General features: G+C 43.3%; 1 protein-coding gene across 4 annotated transcripts in view; it reads right to left on the bottom strand.

The window, feature by feature from the left end:
* The window catches only part of ATXN2L (ataxin 2 like), a 414,538-nt gene that overhangs the window by 165,543 nt on the left and 235,356 nt on the right, over window positions 1-13,639 (bottom strand). For all 4 annotated transcript variants that reach the window (XM_033946500.1, XM_033946501.1, XM_033946502.1 and 1 more), the window contains one exon: window positions 11,472-11,725. In XM_033946500.1, the coding sequence (XP_033802391.1) occupies window positions 11,472-11,725 (254 nt within the window). The remainder of the gene's footprint in view (window positions 1-11,471; window positions 11,726-13,639) is intronic.

The raw sequence follows: 13,639 nt of genomic DNA on the forward strand, positions 1-13,639 counted from the left end.
CAGTTCATCGGCGATGGCTTTGTCCTTCTTTAGTACTCCCTTTATTCCATGGTCATCTAACGGCCCAACCGCTTCCTTCGCAGGTCGTTTCCCCTTAATATATCGAAAGAATGGCTTAAAGTGTTTGGCCTCCTTGGCTATTTTTTCTTCATAGTCTCTTTTGGCCCCTCTTACCGTCTTATGGCACTTGCTTTGATGTTGTTTGTGCTTTTTCCAGTTTTTGTCCATTTCTGTCCTTTTCCGTTCCTTAAATGAAGTACAGTGAGCCACGCCTGTTCCTTGTTCTTCTTCCTCTTGGAATCCTTGTTGATACGCGGTATATATAAATTTTGCGCCTCTTTGACTGTGTCCTTAAAAAGGGACCATGCTTGCTATAGCGCAGGGGTTGGCAATTCCGTTCCTTGAGAGCCAGAGACAGGTCAGGTTTTCAGGATATCCACAATATGCATGAGATAGATTTGCATCTCAAGGAGGCAGTGCATGCAAATCCATCTCATACATATTCATTGTGGATATCCTGAAAACCTGACCTGGCTCCGGCTCTCGAGGAATGGAATTGCCTACCCCTGCTCTAGCGTATTTACAGTGCTTAACCTCTTCCTAATCTTCTTCCTCACCATGACTCTTATCCCTTCATAGTTCCCTTTTCAGAAGTTCAGTGCCATGGCCGTCGTTCTGGATCGATTTTTTGTTTTTGTGTTAGGTTGAAGTGATCATGTTGTGACTACTATTTCCTAACGTCCCTTCTAATTCTCTACCTTGTGCAGGTCTTTGTAGTCCATTTAGAATTAAATCTAGAATTGCATTTCCTCTCGTATTTTCCATGACAAGTTGTTCCAGGAAGCAATCGCCTACAGCATCCAGGAACTGTCTCTCTACTGCAGCTGGAATTGCCTAGGTTCCAATTTATCCCCGGATAATTGAAGTCACCCATGATAACTGCGTTGCCTCCCTTACATTCGTGTTTAATCTCATCCGTCATTTCTCCATCAGTTTCTTCAGTCTGCCCTAGGGGTCGGTAGTAAATGCCGATCTTCGTATCCGTTCCATTTGTTCATGGTATTTTGGCCCATAGAGACTATCTTATTGTTTGTTTCCGGCGTGTTCTCTCCGGTAGACTCAATTCCTTCTTTTATGTATAGGGCAATACCCCTACCTTTTTGTCCTACTCTGTCTCTGCAGTATAGCTTGTATCCCAGTAGTAGTGTGTCCCAGACATTATCCTTGTTCCACCATGTTTCCGTGATGCCGATAATGTCTAGGTTATCTTTTTGGGCCACAGCTTCCAATTCCCCCATTTTATTCCTTAGGCTCCTTATGTTTGTGTACATACACTTAAGTTTGCACCTGTTACTTTTTTGTACTTTCTTCATCCTTCTGTCTCCCTTGCTTCTTGTCCCTTTCGATCCGTCGGGATTTCTATCTTGCCTATGATCCGGTGAGTCTTCCCTGCAATCTTCTTGCATGGTATCCTCTTGATATACCATTTCCCGAACCATCGACTCTTGGTCAACTGTCAGCTTTCCCATTCTTCTTAGTTTAAAAACTTCTCAATTTCTCGCTTGATGTTGTTTGCAAGTAGCCTCGTTCTGTCTCCACTGAGGTGGAGTCCATCTTTCCTGTATAGCTTGCTCTTCCCCCAGAATGCCGTCCAGTTGCGCACGAAGTGGAATCCTTCTTCCTCACACCAGCGTCTCATCCATGCATTGACTGCTTGCAGTTCCATCTGCTTCTTCCCACTGGCCCTGGGTACTAGCAAGATCTTTCCTTTTGGCTAAGTCTTAATAATAATATCATAATTTATAGCTAAAGAGACATATGATCAACAAACTTTAATTTTACTTTTATGATTATAATAAACATACCGAAGACCTCAAAATAGTACCTGGCGGGCCGCGAGTTTGAGACCACTGTACTACATCAACTGGCTCACATTTATCTACATGATAATTCACACCTTCAAAGTGAAGCAAATTGGTGAGGCAAGATCTCTTTCAGCTGAACCCATGCCGACTCTGTCCCATGAAAACATGTTTGTCTACGTCAGGCACGTCCAACTTCGAACAGGTTGTGATCTACTTATTCCGGCCAAAAGTGCCGGTGATCTACCACCATGAAAATTAAGTTTAAGATTATTTCAAATTAAATTTTAACCCAATAAAGTTGGAAGATTTCCCCCCACCCAATTTTTAATGAACTTTCTGCCATTTACTTGGATGCGATCAGCTGTTAAGCAAATTAAGCAAAAACAAAACAGAGACATGAAGATCCAGTAAGGGGAAATGGAAAGTACATTTTTTTCTTAAAGTTTTATTGAGTAATAACTGTCTTAACTTTTGAGTAATTTGTGTTAAATTTAGGTCGAGTATTGATCCAGACTGATCTTGCACAACCTTTAATATTTCGCTCTTGCTCATTTCATCCACCAGCTTTTTGAAGTTGGGTGAATATTGCGTGAGGTCCAGTCTCAGGGAATCCTGGAGATGTTCATCTGCCATGTTAGAACGTCGTTTACTCTGTCATTTTCAGATGAGAAAACGCAGATTCACACAAATAAGTTGAATCGAAATAGGAGTGTACAGATTCATTACATCTTCTCAAGTTGGGAAATTTGTCTCTAGGCACTAGCTTCCAAAAAAATTCTTGGTCAGCAATGGTCTTGAGAAAAATGTCATTTTTAAGGGTTTTCAAGAGATGGATTGTTCAATGAGTAATTTTTACCGATAGCAGCTGCAGTTTCTTTAATGTCCACATCTACTTTGAATGGGTATGACAAGTACTCCACAACTGTTCCAATTTTTGGGAAGTTCACAGAATCTAATTTCGAATTCCTGGATAACAGAACAGATTTCTGTCACATACTTCTCAATCTAAAAACAAATTTTGGATATTGTCCCAGATGGTCCTACATATTAAGAAAATGATCAAAAGTGTTGTATGCAAGGTTAGTCATCATTAGCTCAAATTTGCTCTTGAAGGATGAAACTGAACTCATCTTGCCAATGCATTTGTTTTTACCTTGTAGTTCAAGGTTCATATCACTTAGTTCGCCTGTAAAGCCTTTTAGCTACACAGGCAGCAAAAATTGACACCACCATTTCCAATCTACTGATCAATTCAATAGACATAAAAGAATTCCGAAAAGAAATCAAAACTCATCTCTTCAAAAAATACTTTCCATCATCTTAACCTCATCATAGCACTAGAAAATACACACAAGAACACCACCACCATAACTATACCTAAACATGGTACAACCCACTTCAACAACCTACTATCTATCTACTATGTACTCTTAATTTCTCCTGGATACTTCCAGACTAATCAATTGTAACTTGATATATTCCTGATTCTATGTACTGTAATATTCCTGAAATTATACAGTCTCCTAATTTGTAATCCGCTTAGAACCGCAAGGCACAAGCGGAATAGAAATCTGTAATGTAATGTAATGTAAAGTCAGTGACAAATGCCAGATCACATAACCACTCCTCATCTTCCAACTCTACCTGGTCATCTCCCCTCTCCTTCAAAATCTTATTTCATTCAGCAAATCTTTGCAGAAATTTGTGCCTACTTAGCCACCTTACATCTGTGTGCAAAATGGTTTCCGCTGCACCTTCATCAAGAGTAAGATTGAAAAGCCATCTTTGAAGTTATCTTCCATGAACTGAATTTACAATTTTGAAAATGATGTCCATGATAGTCTTTGTATTGAGTCTCTTGCTTGCCAAAACTTGCTGGTGAATGATGCAGTGGTAAGAAAGGAAATAATCATGCTGTCTACAGAGTTATGAAACCCTTAACCTCTCCTGCCATTGCTCTTGCTCCATCAGTATTGATGGAAACAAGTCTATGCAATGGAATGGAAAGAACTGAATATTTCCTGATCGGTAGTTCTCCCTTTTAAAGAAATCATTCCAAGTAGTTCTTTAACACTAAAGTCTTCAAAAACCATCCGGATAAAGACTAGTAACTGGGATATGTCTCTTATGTCTGTAGATTCATCCAGTTGGAGTGAGAAAGCAACACAATTTGAAACATCCTCCAACAATTGTTCAGTTGTGTCTCCACACATCTTTTCTATTCGCCGCACAACAGTGTTTCTTGACAATTGTACATCTTGAATAGCAGCTATGATCTCATTCTTATTTTTAAATCTTTCATAAAGATTGTCAGCTGCTTCAGAAAACAATCTTTTACAAATTAAACTAAGCTAAAACTTAGTGTTATAGACCGAGTCATCAACCAAGAGGAGCTCAACTTGGTTAACAATAATGTAATACATAAAATTGACAAGGAAAAGTAGGCAAATAGTTAATTTCCAAAATGTTTAGCAAACAAAAAAAGTTTTCAGAACTTTCTGGAATAAAGCAAAAGAACCTAAACTTCTTAATGTAAGTGGTAAAGCATTCCAGAATTCGGTTAATTTAAAAGCAAAAGAATGACAATCTCTTAAAGGTTCTATTTTTACCACAGAGAGGGAAATGTAAGTTTTAATTTTTGAGAACTTCTGGCAAGATGAGATCTATGAACATTCCAGTCTAAAGGAATCAAAGTGGCAAAAAGGCAATACAAATGCACTTAAATTGAATTCTGAGATGCACTGGAAGCCAATGTAATTCCTTGAGCAGAGGGGTTACATGATTGAATTTACTCTTATTGAAAATAAGTTTAGATGCAATGTTCTGTATTAATTGAAGTCTCTGCAGAATGACCTTTGAAATACCCAAATACACTGCATTGCAGTAATCCAACCTTGACAAAATGATTGATTGAACCAATACAGAGAAGTGTTGTTGGTGAAAAAGTGCTCTCACTCTTCTCAGAACACAGAGGCAGAAAAAACACTTTAATAAGCAAGTTTAGTTGGTCCTTCAGTGAAAGATTTGCATTTCTTTGCGATCAGGTTGCTGACCTTGAAGGATGCTATGGTTGCATTGACTGAATGTGACCTTGGCTTTGCCATCAACTGTTGCTGAGTAGCCAATTTCGATTTAAGTTTTTTGAGCTTCAGTTTACGAATTTCATATTTGGGTGGAAAATCAGCATCAAACTTATTGCTAGGCAGAGCCTTATAATGACGTTCCAGATTTTTGGGCAAGGATACTGGGGTGTTACAAATTAGACAACACTTGTCTTTCACCATGATAAAGAAGTAGTCCATTTCCCATTCATCATGAAAGTGGTAGGTTTTTTCTCTTCTTTGGAACACTCATCTTTGTTATACTGGAGTAGATGGATGTAAGAAAGCCAAATCTGCTAAGTTAGCATAAACACTGGTTGAATCTGGTCCGAAACTGTCACTATCCCAAAATATTAAAAATCAACAGGAACTGAAGACCTCTGGATGATGTGCAATACAAGGACTGGAGATGCCAAAACCACACATGCAGTTCTAAAAGTAAAAATAAGAATTCATCATACTGGCACCAATAATCAAATACCACCAATCATTAAAAAAAACTCAAACACCTGTCCAGCAAACCAGATAAAAATCAAATATCGCCAAACAAGTTCAAATACCACCACATGCGATTTAGGGCCTCTTCTCAGTTTGTAGCGCAGAGCGCTGCACTGAATAGCCCGCACTGCTCCCGATGCTCATAGGAACTCTCGGAGCGTCAGGAGCAGCATGGGCCATTCAGCTCAGCTCACCGCGCTACAAACTGCTAGCGCAATTTGATAGAAGAGGCCCTTAATAAATCCTGCACACAGTATAGAATCAACACAAAGGCAAGGTGACATAAAATTGCAGTGTAAAATCAACGCAAAGGCTAGGCAAAATAAAACTGCAGAGGCAAGCAAAAGTCACAGTGGTTTGAACCAATTTGAAGGCAAGGTGGCAAGTTAGAACGAAATTGGAAAAGCCCGCCAAAAATCACCAAATTCTTGACACTTTGTTGTGTCTGCCCGAAAACATTTAATGAAAGCGAACTATAAAGTGACCAACGACCAGCATCCGACACAACTAATACGGTAAGCGTATTCCAGTAAAATCCAGGTGAATGGATATCGCCCGGTATATAACACAATTCTAAGGGGTGTTGGGGCGGGGGAAGGAAAGGGTGATTCTGAGATGCAGGAGACCAGGTATGATGCCAGGCCTGTGGCGTATCATCACGGGGCACGAGCGGTGGCCCCCTGGGGTACCCACAAACTACTAGCATGAAAACAACAAACGCCCCCAATACACCCGCAGGCAAGATTCCCGCAGGCAGGGAAAAAAGACAGGCAAAGGATCAGCAGCTGTGGCAAGTCCTTGACAGATGACCTGCCGGCATGAGCTCTCTCCTAGCGACGGAGCAAGCTGCTGGAAAGATGGAGCCAAGGGGGGCTGGTGATCTACCTCTGACTCCTCCGGGATCTGGTGTACGTGTTCCACAATTTTATTTTTTATAATTGTTTCCACCATTTTGCCGGCAGTGAAGCTAGGCTTACCACTCTGTAATTTCCCAGATCTCCCCTAGAACCCCTTTTAAACATTGGCGTAACATTGGCCACCCTCCAATCTTCAAGTACTACAGACGATTTTAGCGACAGGTTACAGATCACTAACAGCAGTTCAACAATTTCACGTTTGAGTTCTTTTAGTACCCTATGCTGGAATTGTGCTGCTGACTGCCTCAGCTTCAAAGGTAGCTTAATCTGGGAGAAGAAAATCACTGTCTCAAACGGATTGCTTCTTCAATGCTGAATTTTCATGCTTTAAGTGGGACTGAGCCTCAAACCCCTACAGATGCGCGGACAGGAAAGGAGGAAGGCTAAACACAGCCGGCACCATGCGGAACCCCCTATGGATGCCTGACAGCCTGCGCTCAACCCCTGTGACACAGCAGGTGAGCAATTCTACAAGGGGAATGGACCCCGAGCTCCAGAAAAGTTTCTGCAGGCTGGCCAACAGGTACCACAGAGGGATTGGCCAGTCAGCTGCAGAATTCAGTCTGCTTCTCCTGCCTGTCCTCCATGCAGGCAGAGCTGAACCCTCAATTAGGGGAGCTCCGAGTACTGAAATCCATTAAAAAAAACAAAACACAACAAACTGCGAGACAAAAAAAAAATTAAAGAAATAAACAGATCAGAAAGACTCCTTCCAGCAGAAAAAAAAACCTGAAGGGGGCAGCAGAGCCCTCCAGTGAAGGAGGAGGGATTCAAAAGCTGGAATGGATTTCTTCTGCATAGCTGCATGTGTATATTATCCGTCCGTCCAGAATGACATACCTATTGCACTATAAAACAGGTTTCAAGAATTTCCTGGAAGAACAGCCCATAAAACCATTAAGATGAACTTGGGGAAAATCCATTGCCTATTTCTGGGATATGGAGAAGTTATGTTAGTGTCAGCTCCACTGTTCTAAATGAATGGAATGCAACAAAGCAGATCTAGTGGGTAGGGAAAGACAAGACCTCCCCCCAAATGACAGCTCTACCAAAGTCCAAACCGGCTCTGGCCGGAATATCTAATTTGTGGTGCTTAGCAAAGAAATATAGTGAGGACCACATTGCTGCCCTGCAAATCTCCTTAGGTGAAAGCCTGGGCATTTGCCCAAGATGCCACTTGAGCCCTAAGGCACTAGACTACATAAGCTGATGTAGGCGGACTCAACAACCACCTTAATCACCTTGCAATAGAAGCCTGAGATACTGCCTGACCCTTCCAAAGGTCATGAAAAAGCACAAAAAGGTGATCAAACAGACTAAACTCATTTGTCTCCTTCAGATATCAGAAAAGCCTTTGGTCCACAGGAAACAAAATCTTCATGATGAAGATGGGCCACTATACCTCCTAATTCACATGGAATGGAGACACCATTTTCAGCAAAAAGGATGGGACTGTACACAAGGAACAATCCTCTGTAAAGGACAGATACGGGTTTGGCACAATAGGACCTGAAGTTCCAAGACCCTCTAAGCAGAAACACCGTCTTGAGCACGAGATCCCTAATGGAAGCCAAGCACAAGGGATTAAATGGAGTCCCCGCACCTGAAAGCCACATTTAGGTCCCATGAAGGACAAAGCAGACAGCACAAGTGCTTCAGCAATCACGTCACCTCCCTATGAAGAGCCAAAGAGGTGCCCCTTCCCCTTCCCCAAAAGCTGGGGAGCATGGTTATTTGGACATTCTTGGAGCTCAAAGTGAGCCCCTGCTCCAAGCCCTGCTACAGAAAGCCTAAGATATCAGAAATCTGAGCCCACCAGGGGAATGGAACCAGGATTCAAAAACCTGCCAAACTCTTAAGCCAGGGATGTGAAGGTCCTCCTGGCCTGCAGCAAAGAAGAAATCATTGCAGGGAAAAACCCACCCCTCTAAAAGCCACCTTTCAGTGACCATACCATGAGCCAGAAGGGATCACATCTACTTGATCCTGACGAATGAGCCCCTGATCCCTGGGCAAAGGAATGTGGTCCACCAGCAAATGCTATAGTTCTGTGTACCAGTCTTCAGGGCTAATCTGGTGCCACCAGCAAGACCAAATGAGGATGACGAGTAATCTTCAGCAACATTCGGCCCATTAGAGACCATGAAGGAAAACAGAGTAGCTCTGTCATTGGCCAAGACTGAACCAGTACAACTATCCCCTGAGAAGCTGGGTCCCTCCATCAACTGAAGCAGCACTCCATCTTTGCATTGGCTCGTGATCCCATTACATTAAACTGATATGGCCTACTATGAACTGAAAGGCCTGCTGCCTCAGCTCCCACTTTCTCAAATCCAGAAGAGAGCAACAGAGTTTGTTTGTACATTGTGCTTGCCAGCAATATGCACTTCTGAAAAAGGCTGTAGACGCACTACTGCCTGGTGGCAGAGGCTCAACACCTCCAGAGACACTGCCTGACTCTGGATCTTGTCTGCCTTTTGAAGTATGCCACTGCCGTCGCATTGCTCAACATCACTGTAGCAGCTGAAACTACAGCAGAGCCAAAGTGCCCTGGTTTCCAGGCAGCTAATGGACCAGGACGTCTCCTTGTTGGACCAGGTGTCCTGTGCTATTTGCTCCAGGCAGTGAGCTTCCCAACCAAGGAAACTTTCATTCGTGGTTAGCAGCACTCATTGAAAACCCTCCAGAAGACCCCCCCCCACCCAAATTCACAGGAGTGTTCCACCAGATCGAGCCTGGCCGTGAGCATGACTGGCAGTAGAATAGTCCTGAGAGGCTGGAGCCCACAGGACGAAATAGTCCACTCCAAAGAACACACATGAGCCCTTACCCAAGGTATGTCTCCAGAGTAGCCGATATAGAATCCAGGAACTTAAAGTAGTTCCAGACCGCACGAGCTTGCACAACCAGCAGTTGTGCCCGCAAGTTCTCTACTCCCTTCTCCAGGAGTAACACCATTCTCTGACGTATGTCAAAGTGACCTCCCATGTATTCCAGAACTTGAGATGGAAACAGGAGACACTTGGAATGATTCATGACCAAGACCAGGGATTCCAGGAGGGAGAGATGACCTGACTAAGCTGTGGAATCCACCTGAATCAACCAGTCATCCAGGTACAGGTGAACCTGAACCCCTTGGTGCTGAAAATACACTAAACAGTCTACTGGAGGTACTTAGCTTCTCCGTAGTGATGAAGATGTAGCCAGTCAAAATCAAGCTTAATTAAGTTAAGTACCTCCAGTAGACTGTTTAGCTCGTGCCTGTTCCTGCTTGGCTGATTTTGGATGCCCCTGTGCCCTCAGATGAGAGGCAGAGACAGCTCCAACAATTCTTGTATTTAACTTTGTTGTTTAACTACACTTCGCACTATTAGCACACTGATTTGTGCACTAGTTATCACGTTTGATTATATACGGGTTAGCTCAGGGATGTTTCACAGATAACACCCCTTTGGGTGTATGTATGTGACAGCTGGTGCAATAGGGGCTAGTCCCCATTGCGAGCTGTATGACTGAGGGCTTCCCGTTCACTATTATAAATTTTATGCGAGGGTCTTGTGTTCGCGCTGTCTCTTCCCCTCACCCTTCCTTTTTTAGGGTCAGGGGAGAGATTTGTTCTCTTGCTTTGTATTTGTATTCTCCCTTGTTTTGGGGATTTTTTTTTTTAAAGTTCTGCTGAAGCAGCAGTAGCAGAAATCCCCAAGGGGAAAAAAAATAGCCACAGTTCCTTCCAAACTTTGTAGGTCCCAATGCCTTGACGGGTGGGGAGGACATCAATTCCAGAGATCCATTGGCCCTGACTCACCCTCAGACTGTTTTCAAAGTTAGAAACAACCCAACACACAGAGCAGTGCTTTCCAGAGGGCATCCCCAGCCACATCAGGCAGGAAAGTGACTGACATGCTTCCCAAACTTGCCCTGGCCTAGGGATCTAGTTATTGTGCTATCCCAGGCTCTTTGGGGGTGCTAATTAAGGAAAATCCCCTTTAGGTAGAGAAATCCCTCAACCACAAGGTAGGGAATTCCCCTATACAGAGCTGCTCTGTCTTTTTTTTTTTAAGGGACAAGTCCAGCAAAAAGCCTTATTTCTTAAAACAGAGAAATAGGCTGCTCAGGGCAATTTAGCCCTTGGGAACTGCAGAGGGAGCCTTGAGGGACACACCCAAACAGGGTGAACAGGCAAGAGCGGCAGAGAGAGAGGGACCTGCACTCCTCAGGCTAAGTCTTTCGGGACCAAGCTAAAGCCTTACCTAGTGGCACTGAGTTCCAAGTTAGAGAATGACACAGGGACAAATATGTCCCTGTGGGATCTCAATATCCTTGTCCCATCCCTGCAAGCTCTGCAGGAATAGGGCAGGGACAGGACAGAGCTCATGGGGACAGGACAGGGATAGAGAGATCCTGCAGGGACAGGGAAAATTTGCCTTGTATCAAACCATTCCCTTGACTGACCTGGGAGTGGCCTTGGCCAGCAGAGCAGGGAACTAGGCCAGGGACTAAGCACCACAGCATAACCTATCACCTGCTTGAGAGTAGAGAAAAATTTTGGATTGTTCAAGAGGATGCCACACAATATAGCCAGTGATCTCACTGGTTTAAGTTTTCTCTACCTCCATCTACTGGTGGATTGAAAAGTGGAGCTGATGCTAAGAAATTACCCTTTTGGAATCCTTCCAGGTATTTATGACTAGGATTGGCTGCTGCAGGGTACCGGGCTTGATGGACCTTTTGGCTCATCCCAGTACAGCAATGTTTATGTACTCAACAATTCTCTAGCTGGCTTTTAGGAACACATCCAGATCCTTCAACTTCTCTGCAGTTGCACTGATCTCACTTCTACCATCTATTGGAGACAAAATGGTGCTGGGAACTGCTATGAACATTACTTGGAGGTCAAAATAGTGTTTGAGCAAGCATTTGCTAATGAGATCTCTCCAACTGAATCTTAATCCTACACCCCAAGAGGAAAAATTAATCCCGAACCCAAAGTCTTCATGACCCCAAGACTGACATTCCCAGAAATCCTCTCCTTTCACAGTAATTCTCCTATCCATCATCCTCCAGTATCTCTCCTTTTAGTCATCACTTACTCAGAGACTGGTCCCTCCTCTCTCTCCTCAGGGTCCGTCCTATTGTGAGGGCTGGAGGTCCCTTCACACAGCGTTTTGTCCTCCTTAGGACCCTCTAGCTGCTCAGAGTCTGTTCCACTGCACTTCTCTGCCAGCATCAGGATTGAGTCCTCTGCCCCTTCAGTATCAGACACTTTGTCTTTCACCTCAATACCATTTTTCACCCGAGATGGCAGAGACTCATGACCAGCATCAGAGGTACTGCTTGGCTGCAACTACAGAAAACAAGAAGGTAATGCTTTATTGAAAGAATCTTTTCTCCATAACACACATGTAATTTGAATCCACTGCACTTGAGGCAAATCATTTGTTTAATTGCTGTTCAAAGGCATGGTCTTTTCCTTATTTTAAGTTATAAAACTCTCTAACCTTTAAGTAGAAGAAAAATAAGGGGTTTTTATGAGGGTGGGAGGAAAAGCACAGGTGTTATCCAGGGACAGCAGGCAGGTATTCTCACTGATGGGTGATGTCACCGACGGAGCCATGGTATGGACACTTTAAAAGTGCATTGCCACTTTAAGAACTTAGAAAGTTTTCGATAGTCTGCACCGTGCATGCACGAGTGCCTACCCGCCCGACATAGGCGCACGGTCCCTCAGTTAAGATATGCCAACTGAGAAGCCAACCCGGGGAGGTGAGTGGGATGTGAGAATATCTGCCTGCTGTCCCTGGATAACACCTGTTACGGTAAATAACTGTGCTTTATCCCAGGACAAGCAGGCAGCATATTCTCACTGATGGGTGACCTCCAAGCTAACAGATATAGGATGGTGGGAGAGTTGGCCAAAGAAAATATATATATTGAAATACAGATGGGCCAAAGTGCCCATCCCATATGGATAAAAAATCCAGACAGAAGTGAGAAGTGAAAGTATGAACTGAGGACCATGTGGCAGCTTAAGGATGTAGATCTAAGGAAAGGAACAAAAATCTGTCAGAGCTCTAACTCTGTAGGCGGGGACACAACTTTCTCGTGGCAAGCCAGACTGAGCATAGCAGAATGAGAAGCAGGCAGCCAGCCCAGCGGAAATCATTCTCTTGAATACAGGATCCCCTAACTTGTGTGGATCAAAAGAAAAGTTAGGGAGAAGATCGTTGTGGCTTTGTCCAGTCAAACTAGCAAGCCAAATCCTATGTACAGTTTAAAGTATACAAAACAGGTTCTCCAGCAGGAGAATGAGGTGAGGTTACTTATGTTTTCATTTCGTAACGAACTGTAAACCGAGTCGAGCTCCTTAGGGAGTAGATACGGTATATGAAATGAGGATTAGTTTAGAAAAGAAACAACTTGTAGAAGAAACTTGTAGAAGAACCACCTTGTCATGATGAAAAACTGTGAAGGATGAATCTGCTACACATGCTTAGAATTCACTGTCCTTCCTGGTAGAGGTGAGAGCATTCAGGAAAACTACTTTCCAGGCAAGAAGCTAAAGAGGATCTGTGGCCATTGATTGAAATGGTAGCCTTAAATAAACTGGAAATAACTACAAGAAAATTCCCAGATGACATGAGGAGACTGCAGAAATGGTTTCACAGGGGGGAAAACCCTACCAGAAACCCGAAAACCAAGTGAAAAAAGGGCTACAATAGGACCCAAATGACAGGAAGGAAACAGGAGTTGTGGTTTGACATGAAAAACCTATGTTATGAATCTGGAAACCAGAGGATAAACAGTAAGAGGGAGACCCTCGACTGACAAAGGAAAAAATGCAATAGCATGGTAAAGAAATCTGAGAGATATAGACTTGAGACTAAAGTCAAATAAAAGAAGAAAATAATCCATAAGCAATTCCACTATGTAGAAATGTGGAACATGAAGATAAATAATCTAGACCACTTGGTGATGGAAACATTGCTAAGTGGCCGGTTTCCTTCCAGGAGATAACAAACAGGCTGAGAAAGACACAGCTCAAGAAAAATCAACTGAGAAAGTAAAGCATTGCAGATGGGAATGAATCAAAGACTTCTGAGTCGGAGAGAACCGAGTAGTAAATATCAGAAGAGGCAAGGGCTCCCTGAAACTGAAATGAGGGAGAAGAGAGAACCCATGTTGCCTGGGCCACCATGCAGCAAAGAGAAAATGGTGACTGCTTCTCTCTTGAGCTTAAATAAAATGCTCAACAGGAGAA

Source organism: Geotrypetes seraphini, chromosome 5, assembly GCF_902459505.1.
Source record: "Geotrypetes seraphini chromosome 5, aGeoSer1.1, whole genome shotgun sequence".
Taxonomy (NCBI): Eukaryota; Metazoa; Chordata; class Amphibia; order Gymnophiona; family Dermophiidae; genus Geotrypetes; species Geotrypetes seraphini.